Source organism: Pezoporus occidentalis, unplaced genomic scaffold (genome assembly GCF_034315485.1).
Source record: "Pezoporus occidentalis ecotype Australia unplaced genomic scaffold, CSIRO_AGI_Poc_V1 ctg182, whole genome shotgun sequence".
Taxonomy (NCBI): Eukaryota; Metazoa; Chordata; class Aves; order Psittaciformes; family Psittacidae; genus Pezoporus; species Pezoporus occidentalis.
Genome location: NW_026913662.1, coordinates 2,567,202 through 2,588,766, shown reverse-complemented (window position 1 = coordinate 2,588,766; position 21,565 = coordinate 2,567,202). Strand labels below are relative to the sequence as shown.

The 21,565-nt window shown below is 43.4% G+C and overlaps 1 protein-coding gene across 1 annotated transcript; it reads right to left on the bottom strand.

Moving 5' to 3' along the window:
* Nucleotides 1-214: 214 nt before the first annotated feature.
* Nucleotides 215-21,323, bottom strand: CD9 (CD9 molecule). Its single transcript, XM_062615548.1, has 8 exons — nucleotides 21,150-21,323; nucleotides 9,514-9,616; nucleotides 6,731-6,828; nucleotides 5,480-5,554; nucleotides 4,464-4,556; nucleotides 3,325-3,414; nucleotides 1,259-1,342; nucleotides 215-556 (listed from the first exon to the last, which is right to left on the bottom strand). The coding sequence occupies exons 1-8, from the start codon at nucleotides 21,213-21,215 to the stop codon at nucleotides 491-493; spliced, it is 675 nt and encodes a 224-aa protein (XP_062471532.1). The 5' UTR covers nucleotides 21,216-21,323; the 3' UTR covers nucleotides 215-490.
* Between the last annotated feature and the right edge of the window lie 242 nt (nucleotides 21,324-21,565).

Sequence of the window (21,565 nt, the reverse complement as noted above, 5' to 3'; positions counted from 1 at the left end):
AATGAAAGGAAAATGACAACACCTTCCCAAACATGCTCTGACAGTAGTCCATTCCTTGGAATTCCCTTCAAATATGGCATTGGCATAGGAGTTATTTCGTGCTTTCTACTAAAGCCCTAGTGATTTAACGCTTGACACATTATGCAAGTTCAACTCCATGCCACACATCAAATAATGATTAATAAGCGTAGTATAACCTCATCTACCCCAAACACACAATACATCTTATTCTTTATTAAGTATCAAATTGTCTCCAACATAAATTACATCCAAATTATGTAAGTTTCAAGAAAGTCAGATATTTTATGTACAGTATTTGTCTTGAGTCAGATATATCTTTATCATTTTAATCTATAACAAAAAGCAAACCTACATCAGTACCAAATAAAGCATTAAAAAGGTAACAAATATATAACTTTTTAGAAATGCTTTCAGAACACTAAAGTTAATGACAGATTTTATAGTGCAGCAGTCTTGGGTTTTTAAGCTCTTAAACCATTTCTCTGTTTCTGCGGATAGCACAGCAGAGAACCATACTGAATATCATGCCGAAAATCTGTAAAGAAAACAAAAACATTAGAAACTGGGAGACCAAAGCACATTCTTCTGTCAACATGGGGACAAGCATAGCCTCTGGGCTGGGAAAAGTAGCTATGTTAAGACTCTATTCTGCAATTCATGTCCCTTCTCCCTTCCTCTCCACCCTCAAAATTTCACTCCTCATGAATCCCCTTCATGCTCAGTACTTCAAAATAAACAGCTATAAACCACTATCTCCTAAGAAGTCTTTGATCATTCCAGCAGATTCACATCCATGTCATACTTTCCTTCAGAGAAGTCAAACAAAAATGTTTTCATTTTCTTACTAGCACTGTTATTTCAGTTCTCTAGCAGATCCTTAATAGTTCTAAAAGGAGAACAAAAAAAGGCAAGGATTCCCAAGAGATATTAGGATTATGTGGGCTGGCAACATGACCAATCTTCACCCTGTATTTATACACACACATGCACTACTGATAACTTCACCATTACTAAAACTACAAGGAGGCAGATCTTAATCCAAAGCAGAAGCCAGGAGGTCCAAGACACCCAACCCTCTGTGCTGCCTCAGGGCCCTGCAGTACACACCCCAGTCCTGCTGGTACTTGTCATTACTAGAATGGGCTTGTAGGCTGCCATGTCAGGCACTGTTCAACAGACTTGTGCGGCAAGTATCCTTTAGCCACACAGCTACCCTTTAAATAACCTGAAAACTCACCATTATTATAGCAATGCCCAGGCCAACTGCTCCAATCACATTCAATTTTGAATTGAAGACATCATCAATGGCAGCAGGGCATGACTGAAAAGAAACAGACCATTCATTAGTGTTTCATACATACATACACGCTTGCTTGTTTGAGCTCAAGCCTGCCAACTGATGCTACACCTTCAACCAAGTCTGCTTGTATTAGAGATGAAGCTTTTGAAAACTGCTCTGAACTGGCCTTTATTTTCCACACAGAATCAACTAGGTTAGAAAAGACCTTTAAGATCAAGTCCAACCACCACCCCAGGACCACCAAGGCCACCACTAAGCCATATCACTGAGGACCTCATCTACATGGTTTGTGAACACTCCCAGGAACAGCGACTCCACCACTGCCCTGGGCAGCCTGTTCCAATGCCTGAGCACTCTCTCTGTGAAGGAATTTTCTCTTAATCTTTAAAGAGCCAGGGATATTACAACACAAACTGGAGAAGTAACTCTACTCTTCAAGTACCTAAACCTCTTGACTGTGCCTTGGTTACAGCAGGATTCCCTTGATCAAGTAGATCAGGACCAACACCAATTGTACTAGAATTGGCTTGTTACTACTGGCTGTCATCATTTAAGTTGCTGTATTGCTCAGTCCTTCCTGAAACAGATTGAAGCCACTCTTAATATTTCCAATTGCTATTGTAATTTTCCAGACATGGTAATGACAGGATTTCTTGAAGTGCATTGCATGCATGCTAAGCTGTGGGTAGTTTCATAGAGATGCCAGTTTGAAGCTCCTAGCACAGTGAATTACCACTGCAACTAGAAAAGTCAAGTACAATCCTTTCTCCAGCAAAGACATATGGCAGCCAAAGAAAACAGCAAGGAACTTTTACAAAGGTCTAAATCTTTACAAGCCTGGTAGCTGGTCAAAGTCTCATCCCAACTCCTGTCCTATTTACTCCAGCAGCAGGCTAGAGTGAGCTGCTGAAAGCTTTTCTCTTTAGTTGTCCCTTATACAGTCCAGAAGGAAGGACTGAATCAAGTATTAAAGGGATATACTGGTGAGAATTACTCAGTTAAATCGAGTATCAATACAGCAGTGCTTCATAGAGGCACACAGATGAGCCACACCATTACATCCCTTTAATCTCACAGTCTATATACTGTTTTTCTACAGTTGAGACTAGGCCATAAACAAACCACAAGATGAAACCAACAGATGAAACTTAAACACACTTAGCAGAATAAAGCCAAGCAATAAAACCTGCATGCTGTCTCAGCTACTTCCACATAGGCTAACTCATAGCAGATTGTACTGACAAGACTAAAAATACAGTCTAAGTACAGATTTGAAGTGTTTCATGTGGTCAGTTATTTGAAGGCACAAAATTATCTGCAGCAAAAGGAACATCACAAGTAATATGAAAAAAACAAATTAAGTCATTAACTTTAATTCCTGCATCACAAGAAACTTATTTATACAGGAAGACTCATACAGGCTGTCCTGGAGCATGAAGTAAAAGCAACAAGTAAGAAAGAGGAAAAGGGGTAGTTAGGAACTATACAAGATGCCACCGAGAGCTATGGCATACAGGCACCTTTGCAGCAATTATTTCAACAGGGGAATCATAATAGAGAATTGGCTTCACAGTGACATACTCACCAGGCCACCAGTGCATTACCCTCCCTTTTCCCCTTCAGACCTGCTCCCACCTCATGCTCCCTAACCAAGAAGAAAGGCAACAGCCCCCATGCAGCACCAGGAAGTTGCTCTGGCAATAGGAGCAGCCAGGAGGAGAGCCTTCTAGCCTTTTTTTTTTTGGTGAAGTCTTATGCTGTCCATCCCTCTAGCAAGCCCAGTGACACAGATCATGCACTTCCTGTCCAAGTTCAGATTTCCTGCTGACTCTGCTTGTTCTTTCCATAGTAATAGTATGTTGATTTTCCACAACCAGACTGAATATAGACATAATTTGCGAAGTGCAATATGGGTACTTCCCCAAGGACTAGAAGGGTTTACTGGGAAACATGTTTCTCATTCTACTCATTGGGCAGAACTGTTGAAGTAAGTCATGCTTTACCACTACAGAAAGCGACTCAAGCATGGTCTTCTTTGGGCAGGTGTCCATGAACTGCTGCTCCAGAACTCCTGTAAGACCACAGCAGTCTAGCTATAAGAGAAAACAGGAAGAGAACCAGGTTAAATAATCCTTACTTTTGCTCTGCATTTGGAGAAAGAAATTACATCAGGTTATCACAGATCTTGTGCAAATTTGCTCACAAGTCCTGCAATGTCCTGCCCCAGCTCCTTTCTCCCCCCGGCTCCTGGAGGGATGGGGAGGAGAATCAAAAGAATGTAACTCCGATGGGTTGAAATAAGAACACCCCAGTAACTAAGGTGTAACACAAACCACTGCTGCTACCACCAATAACAACGATAAGAGAAATAACAAGGGAAGAGAATACACCCGCTCACCACCCACCGACCGATACCCAGCCTGACCAAGCAGTGATCTAGCCCTTCTGGGTAACTGCCCCCAGTTTATATAGTGGGCATGACGTGCTGTGGTACAGAATACCCCTTTGGTTAGTTTGGGTCAGGTGTCCTGTCTCTGCTTCCTCCCAGCTTCCCCTCCTCCCTGGCAGAGCATGAGACTGAGAAGGTCCTTGGTCAGAGTAAACATTACTGAGCAGCAACTAAAAGCATTGGAGTTAACAGCACTGTTCCCAGGCTGAAAGTCAAAAACACAGCACTTGCACCAACTACTAAGAAGGAGAAAAATGACTGCTACTGCTGAACCCAGGGCAGTAATATAAGCCTCATTTTAAAAAGCCCTTATTGCATAAAAGGAAGAGATTATGAAAGGAAGAGCTAGATCTCAAAGCACAGACACATTTTGGTGACAACCTGTACCTCTTACAAAGATGAGCTCTTCACAGAGATGCAGGTATGCATACTACAGTGTCTCTAGAACAGTACCCACAGATCTAGAGTTTAGCACCTTGCTTCTGAGTTTTAGGTAAGCAAGGTTCTATGCATTTCAGAGGTTCAAAGGGACAAAAAGGCATACTGAATTCACTGACACAAATACCTCTGCAATTTGTTACTAATACAAATTGGTTTCTAGTTAGTTCAGTACAACAACGTAAAGGGACTAGATGACAAAACAGTGTTAAAAAGCTGCATTACTGTCTCATTTAAGTATAACCGCATACTTACGGCTAACTGAAACGCTTTCAGGGTCTCTCTGGCAGGTGCCTGAGATCTCTTTTCATAGGTTTCCATGTAGAACTCCTTTAACTCTTCAATAACCTACAGGACAGCAAAGAGTTGTGGTATACTACTGTCTTACCTTAGTATTAATTATGAAAAACTCATTTTTAAGTCAGTCATTAACAATTCTGCAACCTGCAACACTCATCCATTTGATATGTAGAAACAGAAGGTGGACAGTATTTCTCACCCAGAACAGGTTAGCCTAACTGGTATACACCCTAGAAACCACACCTAAACAGGTAAGATTAATTTTCCCTTCTAAAGCTCTGAGGTTCTATGAATGAAAATACCAAATCTTTGCCCACTGGTTACATAAAGATATTCCCTATTCATTTACGTACCCTAGAAGCTGCTGTATTTCCCTCCTGTATAATGTAAGCAGAAAAGCAACCCTGATCACCAAGCAGCTTACTTTGAAACAAGATAATCTTGACTGCTTGCAAGGAGACAGCCCTAACCAGTTATGTTTTAGCTGCAGAAACATTCAGCCCCTATCTGCCCTAGCTCATACCTAGAAAAGGTAAAGTTTCAGTGATGGCCTGCTTCATTTCATAGCTTAACCAGGTACTGCCTGAAGGTCATTTCTAGCATGCAACACCATCTTGGATTGTGGCTTCTCAGCTACAGACTCATTATTAAATTATTGCTTTGCTACAGTAAGTCTTCTTCCTCTCCCCCAAATTCCTGGGTAATCAGGATTTGAGTAGTACAAATTTCAGTACAGAGCTAATTTTATGTGGGCACAGTTACAGAACTACAGAATGGCTGGGGTCAGAAAAACCTTTAAAGATCACCTACTCTAGACCCCCACCATGGGTAAGGGCATCTTTCACTGAAGCCAGGTTGCTCAAAGCCCCATCTAGACTGACTATGAACACTACCAGGGATGAAGCATCCACAGCTTCTCTGGGCAGCCTGTTCCAGCATCCCACCACCCTGCCAACTTCACAGCAACCTACCTTTTCTTTGTTTGCAAATCCCCAGATTGCAGCAGCAATTTCAAGGGCAAAAATCACAAAAAGGAAGAGGAAGAACTAGAAAAGAAAGATCACATTAAGACCACAGCACCACAAAAGAGCATCATACACATATACTACAAGCTTGTTGAGTCCCCAGGTGTCCACCATTGCAGGAACCCTCACTTAATCAGGTTCCAGGTGGAGGTCTGAAACACTGGTAAGACTAGGAAAGAAGCCACATTGCTTTGGGTCAGCACTTCTTCCCAGGAGCATCAGAACACCCAGCAGTGTTTCCCAAGCAGAAGTCCTCCTTTTTGATCAGTGTTAATTAAAGCCAATCATTTGTTAACTCAGACTTTGAAGTTGTTCAGGTCACTCAGGCACATCAACAGCTGACACCAGTTCTTTTCTCTGGTTTGTCACTCCTATTGCTTTAGGAGTCATTGCCTAGGAGCTTTCCATCAACTCCTAAAGAGCTAATGATTACTACTTTTTTTGTGTAACCCATAAAATAGAAATAAAAGTGTCTGCTCTACATTTAATTGACTACCAGGTCCAAAACACAAGGCACTTTAAAGATATGGTCAGAATTACAAAGGGCTAGAGACATAATTTTACAAGAAATATATGAAAGCAACTTCTTCCATGCCACAAAAGGGGAATTGTTTGTTCACCAGCTATAGCAGTAGTCTTTTATTAACTACATCTGGTTATTTGGATGAGTAGTTCCACAAGTGTACAGATGTGCATGAACCCAGTAAGCTCTACTGGCCCCTCCAGTCTGAAAACAATGAGGTTGCTCTCCAGTAACTGGCTTGCAGAGCAGTTGTCAACTGGAAGAGCTCATCCTGTGATTATAAACAGTAGAGGCTTGTTGTTTCAAGGATCAAATACCACAGTTCTGGTCTCATGCATAACACAGCCTTCAGAGTTCAGGGCAAACTGTTTAATTAGCTTTACTCTTATCAATATCTTAAGTCCTGTGTCCACATATACCCCTAGTCTTCATACTTCAGTGTCTGAATATGTCACTAACTCCTGAGGTCATCCTGTATTCAAACACAGTAGGGACATTTGGATTTAGGGTCAGAAATGGAAACTATATTTAACACTTTAGTGTTATGTAAGTGACCAGGAGTTTAAACATTGTGGAGCCAAAACAACCAGCATCTATTGTCCATTAACTGCACAGTAATGTTTTCCTTTCCTCACTATGCTGCTAAAAATTTAAACACTGCTCTGAGCACTTACCAGGCCAAGCATACACTGAGATTCCTGCAACGCACCACAGCATCCCAAGAAACCAACCAGCATCATAAGTGCACCAGCTCCAATAAGGATGTAAACACCTAGGGAGGACAAAACCAGACACATATACAGGCTGAGACCTCAGCAGCAACATATAAGATTAGTTGCTCCACAAAAAACACTTGTGATTTTTGACAAGGCATAAGGTTTTTACTGAGGTGTTCCAAGCAAAAAACCCAAAACCAAACCAGGGGGCCATGCTTCATTTTCAAAGCAAACATCAACACTTACAGGAAAACTGATCAATAGAAGTTTAAATTTGCAACAATTAATGTGTACCACCACCACAGTTTCACAGGTTTTAGACAATGGGCAAGATAAAGCCATCTAGGACAAGCTGTAAGACATTTTAAAACTGGCTCAGAGCCAGAGTTATTAACTTATCTTCAGATGAAGAGTATGTTACAGTCAGAAACAGCTGGAACTAGTGATATCAACATTAGAGAATTCTTGAAGCATGCTACCTCTAGGAGAATGGTTATTAAAAGGCATTATAATCATCTGCCATATGCCTTTAAATGCTTTCTACCCTGCTTCTCCATCAGGAAACACTGAATTGTGTCAGTGTCAGTTTCCATGTGTCATGGCCGCCAGTCATGGTGGTAAAAGTCTACAGTACCTAACTTAACAGCCTCTAAACTACAAGAGGCTGTTTTCTGCCTTTGCAAAAGCAGATACTTCTTCAAACCATTATCAAGTGGCTGACCATGTAGACTATTCTGCCCTGAATTTAGGTAGTGTGCTGGATAGAGGGCAACCATTTCTGGGCTGAGACCTCATTTATGCCAAATCTTCTCCTCCTAGGCTTGGGAGCCGCCAGCTTAAGCATTACAGCTGCTAGGTGGTGAGAGCAGCAAGAAGTAGTGAGCAAAACAACTCCCAAAGGATGGCAAGAAACTATTACTGGAGTGGTGAAACACGAGGCAAAGAATTAGCACAAAGCATGTTAAATCAGTATGACATTTCTATCAATATAGACAGAAATACAATTCTGGCCTTCAGAGACCCAATCAATGCTATTTAAAGAAAGCCATACGTAAGCATTTGCAAACAATATTTTCTAGATGCAAGCCAGTAAGATTAGCTGCCAGAGTAAACATCTGCTTGATTAAGTGTATGTAAGGGATTAAGGGTGACATTTCTATCAGCAGGAAATTCCAGCACTAGTTTTTTTTACCCCAGCTTAAACATTTTCCATTTTGAAAAAAAGACCATCAGAACCTCTTATTTCAGTCCTATAGAAAGCTTTTGTGGTAACTTGCTTTGTTACTTTGTTACAAATTGGCAGATTCTTTCAATTTCCCATTGGGAACTGCAGTCAGTGACTACTGGCAGAAAGATATGTTAAAACAATAATTCCTATTAAAGTTTTTTAAAACTCACTTTAGCCTACAGATATTTTAGGTAGGTTTCACTGGCTGCATTGAGCCAGTAGCTTAAATATCAAATCATAAAACCTTTATGTGTTTAGGAGGTGAAAGAGTTGTTTTACACTACCCAAAATAAGACTTCTTAAATATTCAGCTCAACTGCTAAGTTTAGATTTCTGCTCCTTTTCCAAAGAACAGTTAAAAGCATCTGAAAATCTTCCTGGCAGCTGCCAGAAGAACCCAGTTTGTTACCATGCCAGCATATCAAGGGTGAAATACAAGCTCTCACAGGTAAACTGTCTGCTGTGGATTCTTCACAAAGTCACAGAAGCATTTCAATAATCCCAGCCTAACCACCCTATGGACAGCCAAATGATGCCATACAGGACATGGCAAATCTAGGTGCTACAGGGATGCAAAATATATATGTACAAGAATTGTCCAAATCAAAGACAACACATATACGTAAGGTATATATTTGGATTTGCTTTCTTCCCAATTGTTAGAGGTCTTCAAACACAGCTACTCAGTTTCAGCAAAAGGGGCTGAGCACCTACAGGTAGCAACCACCAAAGCAGCATGTATTCCTCTGCCCAAGCCTAGAAGTGAATGTAGAGATCAAAACCTTACACTTAGGATAAGGTCTGATTCAGTTAGGAATTCTTAGAAGATGAGAATAGCAAACTGAACATGTGTTTGTTCCCTACTTAGTAATCCTGCAAAATAGAATACATCAAGTAATAACTTCCACCTGGCCTAACTGAAGCTACACTGATCTAGGCTGCCTCTCATAGTTGCTCATATAAGCCAAGATATTTGCGCATCCTTTCCATTACATTCAATATACATTAGCATACATAGGGCTGTAAGAGTTAGACAATATGCTCCTCCTGAGAGATGAAGTGATAGAGTTGTGGTTTTGGGTAGCTCAGGTTGGAGAGGAAAAAATTAGTTACTGATATCATCTGTGACTAAGTTTGCAGTGAAACTTTGCTGACTCACTGTGAGAAGCATCAAGAGGAGACATCTTCCGTGTTTAGCAGGAGTCCCTGGGATTACAACACACTTACCAACAGCACCCAAAGAGGAACTGCAGGGTTTAAGCTGGGAAAAAGCTGAAGTGATATACAACACAAAGAGCCAAGGAACCACTAGCATGATGCTGCTGCTGTCCGTGCAAGAGCTCGCAAGAATGGCTCACCCCCTGCACCAGCCAGGGGAAGCTGCTCTCCACCCTGCTGAGGCTATTCAGGGCTGATACATCTTTAGCCTTCAAGGAAGGCTAAGGTTTCTAAGCAGCCTGGAAATCAGGGTGCAAAAGTGCAATCTATCACCACAAGCCATCTCCTAGCTTACCTGTGTAAAATGTTGTGTTGTTGGATTCCAGTTCAAAGATGCTTTTGGTCTGCGAATCAAACCGAAGCCATAGTCCAATTGCAAGAACTGCTGTCCCTGCAAGCTGCAAGAACAAGTAAGCCATGTTAGATAATACAAATACATTCACTTTTGCATTAGTAACATCAGAAGTAAACACAGGATACAGCTCTGTTATTTAAAGAGGTGGTGACAAAGAACCAGCATAAAAGGACAGGGATACCAAAACAAGAACAATCTTAGTTTCTGACAGGCAGCATCTTGTTGACAGATGCATTTATATATTAAAGTACAATGTCACACAAGAACAATACCATTCTTATTCTTTACTGAAAATGCCTGAGGTTTATCCAAGTGCCAAGTGTCAGTATTTCCAATATCTCCTCCACCCACCATTTTATTCTGGGTGACTGCAATGACACTGCATGGCTTTGTAATCTTAAATCTTCACACTGAAGGACAAGTGGATCAGATGAAAACCCACCATGCAAGGCCAGATAAGTTTTAGCATGTTAAACAGCCTGGTAAGAGTTCAGCATACTACAGCAAAGCTTTTAGAAAGAGTGGTCTTTCTTGCAAAACAGGACAAAACCAATCCAGTTAAGTTACCACACTAACAGGAAGAGGCAAAATACATGCTGCTGAAATAGGAACATTGCTGTGTGCTGATCTGGAACAATGCAATCAAATTTTAGATAATATCTAGTTTTATTTTATTATCATCTCTGCCTGTGTGTCTCCAGGTTCCTCTTAACATCAGTGCCTGTGTTTGCAGTAAATCATTGTGTGTATAAATTAGTTTCTGGATGAAATATCTGGAAAAAGGTATTGGAGAAGTGTTGCAGGAAAGAGGGGATTGCACTTGGGTAAGGCGAAAGCAACAGTTTGCTTTGAACAGACTGAATCCTTCCAGTTTTAAAAGGAAAAAGCCTAGGGTTGTCTTGCAGGCAAAAGAGAAGCCAGGGCAAACCAGAAAGTTTGAGTGTGCTTCTCAGCACACTCCTCTCCTTTGAGGACCATTTAACTATCAAAAAAACTCTGCAAAAGTGAGATAAGGGCAAATACCATGCACTGCAGCAGACATTTAAAATTTAAACTTGAGAGTAAGCAACAAGCTTCATAAGTCTAGAGCTTTGGTTAGGCAAAGCATTTATGAAGAGAAAAATCCAAAGCCTTCTCCAATAAGTTCCTTCAAGAAGGGAACAACATACTTGATTTACCTCCAAGACACTGGAAAGTGTTTACTAATGTCAGTATTCAGTGAGAGTATGGAAAGGCATTCCCACAGAAAGCACCTGTGAGTATACTCCTTCCACACCAAGCCCAACTCCCTTAACCATGGGAGCCCTTTCTCACTATTGTGAGAGTATCACATTCAAGGATGGACACAGATTTGCTGCCCACAGCTGTCTTCTCTAACCTCCTCAGCTTGTTTACCAAATAAAATCATAGGGAGAGCTTTGGAGATTCACACAAGGGGCTAAGCAAGAGTTTATGGGAAGGTATATCCCTTGTAGCTTCTCAGCAGAAAGGGTCCCAACTGAAGTGCCAAAGGGCTCAGGTATCAGTGAAGAAAAGCAATAGGCCAGCTGCACCACAAAAACCAGCATTTCTTGTGTGGCAGGTGCCCAACTCCCAAGCCTGCCTCAAAGAGGAGGTGCAGAGTTCTAGCTGGGAAAAAGATGAAGTGATACATCATGCAAAGAGCCAAACCCAAACAGAGGTTTTCAGACCCATGCAAAAGCACTTTATTGGTGTCACAGGTGTGTAGGTGCAGGCTTACTCACAAAGCACACAGCAAGAACAAAGCCTGCATATACCTGCCACTTTCCTTGTTAGGGCTGCACTGACAAAACAATGTTAAATTATGCTGAAGAACCTCAGTAGCACACAGTATGTCACAACAAAATTATTTCAATTTACTGTGCCACAGCAGTACCCCAGGGGAAGGGAGAGGTGCAGTGGGGAGCCTGGCAGAGAGAAGGGCTGCTGCTCTACCTGCACTCACTGCTACAGCATCACTTACAAAAGCCTCTCCAATCTCATCTCACTTCATTGCCCCTGTTCAGAAACCAGAAGTGCTTAGTGACGGAAAAACACCCTCATGCACTGTTTCTAGCCTACTGCTAAGTCACACAATATTAAATAATATTCTGCTTGAGACTCACTTTCCTGGCTCAAGCACTCTTCAGCTTTTATAGGCATCCAGATCAGCAGCATTAGAAGAAACCTATAGTCCCTGCTTGTTTTGCTAGGAACTCATGAATTGCAAAGCCAGAAGCCTGAGCACATGCAGCTGTCTGCTTCTACCTGTGCTTGTGGCTTGACAAACCTAAGTGTTTAAATAGAGAGCTCAGGGGCAACACTGCACATTGAGCACAGCACGGCAAGGGGACTGCAAATCTAAACCCCAGAGTTGATCCCCCAGCAGACCTTTAAGGCCAGAGTATTCAAACTGAGAAGAAAATCTAAGCTATGTTACAACTGTGCAGATAATCTTACAAGTCTCAGCCTTCTGCTTTGGTTGATGACCTCTTCCAAAAAAATCAAACTGGGAGAGATCACACACCCAATATTATTCCTTTCAAAAAACACACTTAACTCTGTGTGGTGGTGGGGGAAAGGTTAAGTGGCATGTTTTCCCCTTAGAAAAGAAGCCAATCTGTGGAAAAAGTTAAGATGACCATAAGGAGGCCAGAGACTTACAAGATCATAGAACAGCAATAGTGCCAGCTATCTGTTCCACATCACTAAAAAATGGTAGGGTTAAAGTGATGATTCTGTCCATCACAGACTAGGGGAAAAAAAACAGGTCCTTCTTGCAAGAAGAAAAGTGGCTTTTTGTCTGTTTGAGGAAAGCATACTTGTGTTCTCAGTTCATGCTCTCCTTACCCACAATGACCACTGCACTAAAAAAAAAAAAAGGCACTTTTAAAGCAGAAGGCAAGAAAGTAATTTGAAGCCTCAAGTTTCCATCAAAACAACAAGAGACCAGAGCACCAACACCAGCGTCAGAGGAAGAAGCAAGCACTGCCCCATGGGCACCACTGCAATTGGCAGCATCTCAGACCAATCTGATACAGCAGAGGCTGGTACACAGCCACCTCTCTCCTCACCCAGGCTGGGCCAATAGCTTTTGGCAGCTTTGTCACAGCAGTTTTGGTAGCTGTGCTTTTCCTCCCCAGGAAGGGGGGGGGTGCAAGCTCCCCTGCCCAGGTTGCATGGAACTATATCCACTGAAGAGCTGGTTGTTGGGTTTTTAACCCAAGTGTTTTCCCAATCTAACAGATCAGATGACCTGTTTTGTCATAGGAGTTGAGTAATACAGGATATTAGTAAGATCTATCCTGTGCTGAAAGAAATTTAACAGGAAAAGAACAAAACTGTTTCCCTGAAACTTACCACTTTGTGCGCAAAACCCTACAAAACTAGGAAAACAGGTTTGTGTGCTTATGAAATATTTAGTATATTTCTGTAGCAGCAAGTACAGGAAAGGGACCTCTGAAGGTAGAGGGTTTTACCAATCTGACTAAAACATGAAGGGTACTGTTCACTCCCTGTATTGTAAGAGTTTGTGGCAGTGGTTCTCGTGCATGTCCTGGCACAAGTATGCTACCAACATCTCTGCTTGAGCTAAGGAGGCTTCCTTGTGTTTCCCCTAACCACTACAAAGCATCTTAGAGCTCCCAGCAAATTTCTGCTTGACTTCATTACAGAATAGACACATAACAGACATAAGCCAAAGAAAGATAAAAATACCAGGTTATTCCTCCTCTAGTCTGACAGTGACTCCTAGTTGCTTTTTGCATCGCATGCAAACATGACCCATTGCCTCACAGGATCTACCGTTGCATGCATCTTTCTGCCTGCTGTGACAGGAAAAAAAAAGGCTTTTCTTGATCTTTGTTTCTTACATCGCCTTGTGCCTTCTCTAATAAGCTTCTTGTGCAAGATACCTTCTCCCACCTATTCAGGCTCCCAACACTGATGAGTACCTTCTCCAAAGTCAGCTCTTGCCATCTCCCCCTTCCAAATTACATGTTTTTTCCTCTGATCATATCTAAGGATGTGTCCCATTATTTATCTTTAATACCCTGCTTTCTTTTACCCTTCTGTGACAAGAGATAACTGACAAAGGATCAGTCCACTGCAGAGGGCAGTCACTATATACTTGAGATGAGAAACAACCTGTCCATTCTGGAGGCAGAAGCAGTATAGACCACTCTGCCTTCCTCCCTTCACCATACTTACCGACTTCAGCATCAACTTGGAGCATTCAGTGCTGAGGCACACTATCAAGCAATTCCCACTGCATTTTTTTCTTCCTATAACACCTGAGTTTCACAGATACGATCTCCTAGCAGAGGGCTTGCACAGGAGTAATTAGATTTTACTAGTGGTGTAAAAACACATCAAAAGACTGTGCTTTTCAAACAAATTCCAATCTTTGTTAGCGTATCCCATGATATAGCAGTGTGTGACAGTACCCTGGAAAGCTGGAAGGCTTATTCTGGGTTTAACCACTATTTTGCAAGGACCATTTTGTACAGTTCCTACTGACTTTATTGCCTTGACCCATCTTGAGAAAGGACAATCCCCTGGCAAGTACCCCACTTGCTGCAGACACCTTACAGCACACTGCAGAAGAACCACCTCTCAAGGGGCTCAAGGTCCAGGCAGCTATCTATCCCTTAGAGCTAGCAAATAAAGCTTTCAAAGGGGTGTGTCCCCTCAGCATCCACCAGGTTACCCTTCAACAGCATGTAGGCAGGGACAGGGAAGAAATACAACACTGCAATAACTCCTCATATATAGATCAAAGCACATAGAGAAAAGGCCTTTGTAAGGAAACCATGGATTCTATTTCAGCACATATTAGGTGAAGCTTATATCCTACTTCTAACAAGTTTATGGCGTTACCTCTAGCGGAAGGTAAGTCAATGTGTGGAAATACGACAGTTTGTAAAAAAAAAAACTACTACTTTCAGTTCTGTCAGCTCAGCATTGCATCCATCAATACTGTTATTGATTCTTTCTTGAAGATGATATGTCAGGCTCTATGTGGTTGCTCCTTACACAGGTTTTACCCAGGGCATGGCAAAAGTAGACTGAAAAAAGCCACTATCTTCCCTTCTTCTCATAAACTGAGAAAAACATTTAGCTAAAATCTGACTCAGATCTTCTCCATCAGACAGACAACTAACTTTTTCCTGACTGACCAACCAAGACTGTGGATTAACTAAACCAGGGCCAGATGTATAATACTGCAAAGCACATGGGCAAAGAAAGTGAGAACATTACAAGCAGTAGAACTGTCCATTTGTCCTGTTACTTGCTGGTACTCTATAAATAAAACACCATAAACAGTAAGTACAGATGAGGCTCACCATCAATCTAAACCCTTAATTACAGGATTAGTGTTACCCACTAACAGCACAGGTTTTCAAACTTCTTTAAAAAAGCTTTCCTAACAGATGTGTAGTGAGTGCTAGCAGTTATATAAGAAATTGCAGATATTCCCAAACTCTTTTAAAAGAGCAGACTGGAAAGGAAGGATTTTCTTTCTGCTTAAACTAGTTTCAAGAATGTTGTGGACTAAGTTAATGTCACAGCATTAATTGAAATAAAATGGTGCTCCAGTACAGTAGGAGCAACATTACAGAATTCCTGAACCACAGCCAGGCCTAGTACCCATTTCATACAAGTTCCTATTCAGAAGCCAGTCTACTATATTTGCAATTTAAATTGCAAATAGGAGCTAGGACTGCTAGAACTCTAAGTACAAGTAGCTTCACATCAGGTTTCTCAAGGCAACATCCTCCAACTCCACTCCTGACTTCACAGCACTTAAGAGTTAAAATACAGTGCTGAGCCCAAGCAGCATTTTGATTCATACACACTGCAGTCAGCAAGTAAATTGATTTATTACAGAAAACAAAAACTAACTTGTTTCTTTCGTATATGTGTGCACATATACACACATGTGCATATTCCCCTATCCATCCTGCAAGTCCTCTTCTCCACTTGAGCAAGGAAGACCCTCTTCAGCAGTCAGAGCACCAACCTGCTACTGGCTGTTCCTGGTGCAACATGAGCAGAGGAGATTATGTCTCAGAGCAAAGTCACTGGTTATCTTCAAGTTACAGAAGGAAAAAAGCCCTCCAGGCCTAATCTTGCTAATTGTACTTTAGCAGGCACTCCCTTAGACAAATGCATTTGTTTATATAGCAGAAAACATTCTGAAGAGCAGAGTGCCAGGACAAAACAGTTGCTTTGTAATGTAAAGGAAAAAGAAAATAATTGCTGTAACACTCAACATGAACTCTGATCGCATGGTACAGCACTTCTCTGCCTCTAATACTTAAATTATAAATATTAGTAACAGACGCCTGTGTTCTACAAAATTCACAAGGGGAAAAACACAGCATTTAAGTTTAATGATGCAAGCCCTTGCTTTTGTTCAGCAGCAGAAAGCCAGTGGGAGAACACACAGGCACATGCTCCATATGTGTGGCCATGCTAGGCACCTGCCTGACATGCACTGAGCTGCTTGGAAGCCAATAGTGTTTATTAGGAAAAGACTTTGTCACCAGGGCCAACAGCCTGAGCAAACCCTGCAAGTTAAGGGAGCTCAGCCAGAGGTAATCACTCATTACACTGCTCAAGGTAATCAAGCACACACACTAAGGTTCTTCAAGACCAGCTTTGCTAAGATCACTCCACTGCTTGGGTTTAAGGCACATAACATGACTTTTCCATTGACTTCTTGGCCAAGTTTGAGACAGCATGGTAGAAAAAACATGTAAGTCTTTGTATTAGTTCCGTACCAACCTCAACACCTCCCTCCCCACTCCAAATCAGCCCCAGAACCTTCAAAGACCTGAACTGGTAGAGCTTTCATTACAGACCAAACCAAATCAAAGACACCAGGGCCAGCACTAGCAACACAGGAACTGCATGCAAACACAGATGAGACTATACCACCCTGACAAAAACAGAACAGGAGCTAGGAGCCTGGTGTCTGCAGCAATAGCTGAACCAACAGGAAAATGCTGCCACCCCTCCTTCCCACACCTCAGAGGGGACTGGATCTCCTTACTGATCTATTCAAGCACACTAATAAAAAACGTTCCTTACAAATGCAACAGTTAGCCAGACTTCATAAGCATTTGTAGCAGCCATCCATGAGCACCCTCCCTCTTCCAGTCAGGCCACAAGCACATTCTAACCAAAGCTCTGGAATCCCAAAAGTTTCAGAGGACACCATACTAGCTAGATAAATGCCTGGCCTTACCAACTGGAGAAAGTCATCAGGCCGGTTATGATCACAATCTAGCACAGCAATTTACAAGGGCCTCCTCAGGAAGGGTTATCAAAAGGCAGTCAGTAGGATTTCCCAGGACTAGCCTCCCTGTTCACATGCTAAACAGGTTGTGCAGAAACAGACAGTACTTTTAAAGAAGAAAAATTAACATAAGACTGCTGCACAACATGTTAGCCAGGTATGCTTTGAACCACATGCTCCACATCTGCTGGGTATAAAGCACAACCACTGTTCCAACAGCTATACCCTTTGCTCCTGAAACTTCCTCTTTACAGACTTAACACCTCTCAGTTCTTACCAACTTTTTCAATACAGTCAGGTCCTACCTGGCCAGTTGTGATCCTACAGACCTCTAGCACATTTTCCTCATTTCCACACTGAAGAATCCCAATTCACTCGCAGTTCCCGATAGCAAAACCCCTCCTTTTCCACAAATCACCAAGCTCTACAACTTTCCCTTCAAAGTAGACAGAAGGCCAGAGCAGCCCATAGCACTGCAGGACATCAGCACACCATGGATTTATGCAGTGGCATCACCTTCCCTCTTATGTCTTTTACTTGTGAAGCAGTTTTCCTCTTGCCACTGAACACTCAGCTGGTGCTTTTGTGAATTCATCACAGACCCTTTTCTCCCAAATCATCATTGCTCTGTTGAAGAAGCTGCCCCTGAACCAACTATTTCACAACTCCAAGCTGCTTACTACTCATGCTAACACACGTTACTCCATGCCTACCTGTGGCATATGTCACATAGCCTGCTACATTAGCATGCACCCATCTTCAGCACAGCTTAGAACAGATGCTGCACAAGCACCAAAGTGTTACTTCACATGCTTGTCCAGAGTAGGTGGGACTGGACTAATCACCACTCAGTTCACTCTTCCATACCAGCTCTGTTACTTCTTTCTACTGCAAGAGATCTTCACCTCATCTCATCCCCACAAAGAACTTAGTCCAGAACTGCTGAGTCTTCTTTAGGAGCTCTGTGATTTCCAGGAGACAATGAACAAGTGAACTAACATCAACCAGCCCTTGTCTCTAAGATTCAGGCTTTTAAAGACTTTAACAGCTTCATGAAGTCCAGCTGCCCCGCACAGTAGCCATTCTCTCTTCTCCAACATCACAGCTCCATGTGTACATCAACTTTTTACTTCTAAAGAATCTTCTCCTCTGCCTCTTCCAGAAGCACCATGTATGCCACTCTCTACATACACCAGAATATTATAAAACAAAACCCAGCCTCAAATTCACTGCATTCCAGCCCTCCAGCACCGAAGTGGGTGGTGAGCATAGGTTTTACCTAATCACAACACATTTATAGTTCTGAAGCAACTGTTGTGTGTGACCCTGCAAAGATGTTAATCAGCATTTGCTATTGTTGTCTCACCACCTTTTCATCAAGAGGTCAATTCAAGCTTATGAGAGATTCAGAATCAAAGGTAGGTTATGGCACAAAACTTCCCCAAGGTATTCCCCAAGCATCGCCAGCAAGGGGAAGTCCTACAGAACATCACTTCCCCACACACACCTGGACTGATCACTGCCTCTAAGGATCTCTCCAGGAAGATCCCTGGTCCTCATGTGTCTGAAGAGAGATATTTTAGTTGGGTTTGCTTCTGCAAGTTATTCCCCTAAAGCTTTCCTTTGGCTAGCTTTATCTTTGTATTTGACACACCAGTATTTACCAACCTTTCTCTTGGACACAGCTTCAACTTTCTCAGAGTTTCCCAATTCTTGTTTTTATACCAAGTTGTTTCACACTTTCTGCTTCTTTTCACCCTTGCCCAAGTCACTGATGGAGGCAAATACAAGCATGCAGTCTACAGATACCTGCAGGTTTGCTGCAGACTATTTAAATTCCTCACCTGTCCTTTTAGGACAGGTTATTTTAAAAAGGAGGTATCCTTTAAGCTTCACAGGATCTTTTAGAGTCTCTTGCTCCAAGAAGTGCATTAAATCAAACTACATTACCATCACCATTACCAAGTAGTGTGTGGACAATAGGACCTCACACCCAGGACTACTCAGAAGCAAGCAAAGGCTTTTTTTGGGGGGTAGGTTCCCAAGGCCAAGAGCGAGTCACTGATTGTGCTTTAAATTTTCGGGTCAGAATTGCACTCAGGCACACCACTTTTGCTCAGTCTATTTCCATTACTTTGTAGACTTTTCACATCTCCAGTGCCATATAAGAAACATTAAAGCCTTTGTATTAGGGTTGTTCCTGCCCTCTAGTGCTGCCCGCCCCAAGACACTTCTTTTTACACTGTTCACCAAGGCCTAACATTCTGAAATAGCCCAAGATATTGCTACTTTATTCCTCTAGAGGACATGAGGTTCACTAACACCATACTCTAAACTCCCTTCAGCAGTTTTGTTAGGGCACAAATACATGTAGTGAGCCATGAAAGCCAAGGACTAATCCAGCCAGTATACAAACACTTATCTCTGGCTAACGTGAGCTGCTTGCATTTACTGCCTCTTGGTACTTCCTGCCACTTGTTGGGATACTCATAAGGAAAAGAACATCTATCTCCTTTTAATTCTTTATCTTCTTACTCTTTCTCTTCCTTCTCCCACATCTTATATAGCCCCCTGAGAGGGCTACTTGAAAAGCATCACTTTCATGGCTGCTCTGGGCAACAGCTCTACTCAGGGCAGCCGTACCAGCTTACATGTGGTATGGCCCCATTCCCCACCACTCTTCTTCCCTTCCACGTTCTTGACAGGTCAAGCCTACATCCACACTTACTGGGCACCCAAAGTGCATGTAAAGCTTCCGAGCTTTATTACCATGACACCCCCAGGCAACAGGTACCTCCACAGCTACATAATGTGTCGTGTTCTCAGCCATGGGCTCCAGACAAAGTGGCAATGCTCACATTAAGAGCATCTTGGAGACAAAGCCTTTACCACAGCAATAGCTCTTGTGCTGTAACATAGTTTGTAGGAAGTTTGCAGCTTTAAAAAGAAATATAAAAGACCAGAAAGCAAGCCGTATTTCCTATGGTTTCAACAAGACTTTTAGCACCCCGCTGACCCAGAGGTTTCAGCCAGGGCACTGGTAGGCTTTTCTTTTTACTAGTTATAACCTTCTGAATATACGTCCCCCACTCACCCTCCTGGTGAGTCTCAGGTGGCAATCAATGCATGCTTTCCTGTACCCTTGTAAAGTTCCTCTGCACAGCCTCCCTCAACTGCATCCCAATTTCATTTCCTTACTTTGCTGAAAGCCATTTTTGAGTGATCACAAGTATTTTATCTGTTTGCATTGCACCATCCGGCCATCCCACACGCAATATTCTAACTCCAGAAGTGAGTTTTTTCCACAGCTCTAACTTAATTTCTCCACATCAGATGGTAAAAAGGAGTCACAAGGCCATTTCTTTGCTGTAGCAGATAGCCAAGAGAAAATCCATTTTTCGATCCTCGCACTTCACGCCTGCTGTAATAGGCACATCCTTGGGTACTTTTCCATAAGGCAGAAGATGCCAAATTCAGACATCTACACCCCAAGTGCTTGAGAAGCACCTCTCAGTTAAGCTATGCTTTCTGACAGAGAAAGATAGTCTTGCGGCAAACTGCCCCAGCGATGTGATTCCTACTCACAGGGGTAGTGTGCTCCTACAGATTAAACTACTACAGGATTTTCTTTACAAGACGCTGCCTGGAAGATAGGCGGCAGAAGCCACAGCTCCAGCCGAGGCTCCCACTAACGACCGCAAGCGCTGTTAACTTGCGAGGAACCGGCTTCCCGAAGGCTTTTACAGCCGTCGAGGCGGAAAAGACCAGGGAGGAACAAGTACAACCCTCCAAGAGTTTCAGGGCGAGCGCCGCGTGTACTGCTGGAGTGGGAAGCGCTACCCACCCGCACACGTTAAGAGCCAGGACACACACCTGCCTTACCTAATCGCGGTCCTACCACCACGTACACAAACACAGCACGTAACCGGACAGCATCAAAACCCGCCCGCACCGGCGGGGACGGCCAGGGGAGAGATACACCGAGCCGCCGCTGGTGCCACCGCCCCACTAGGGTATCGCGGCCACACCGGGGAAACCCCCGTAACAAGAGGGAGAGAGGTGGGGTAGAAGGGCTGTGCACCCACCCCTCTCCTCCCGGGAACCAGGAAAAGTAAGGGAACAGGTGAAGCCAAACAACGAAAAGCTCCAACCAAACCACCGCTCCCGGCGCTTCGCCCTTCCCCCGCCCCGCTCCCCTCCAGCTCCCTCCCGGACAGCCCCACCGAGCACGTCTCGGCCCCGCCGCGACCCAGTCCGGGAGCAGGTCCCTCACCCAGAAGATGAAGTTGAAGCCGAAGAGCAGGTACTTGATGCACTTGGTGCCTCCTTTGACAGGCATGGTGGCTGCGTGCAGCAGCAGGGACGGCAGCGGCAATGAGCAATGCGCCTGGAACCACTCCTTAAATCCGTCTCTGCCCAGGTTTGTCCCGGGCTCTCCCCGCCCCGCGGCTGCCCGGCCCCGGCCCGGCGCTCTCCCCGCCCCGCAACGGCAGCCTATAGACCTGCCCCCGCCTCCACCCGCACCTGCGGCCGCCCCGCCCCGCCCCGGGAGCGGCCGCCTGCCGTCGCTGCCTGTCCGGTGAAGGGGGGCGTGTGTGTGTGTGGGGGGTCCTCCAGTGGTCCTGTACCCACGGCCCCGCCGCCGTCCCGGGGAGGTGGTTTAGTGCTGCAACAGGCGGGTGGCGAGCA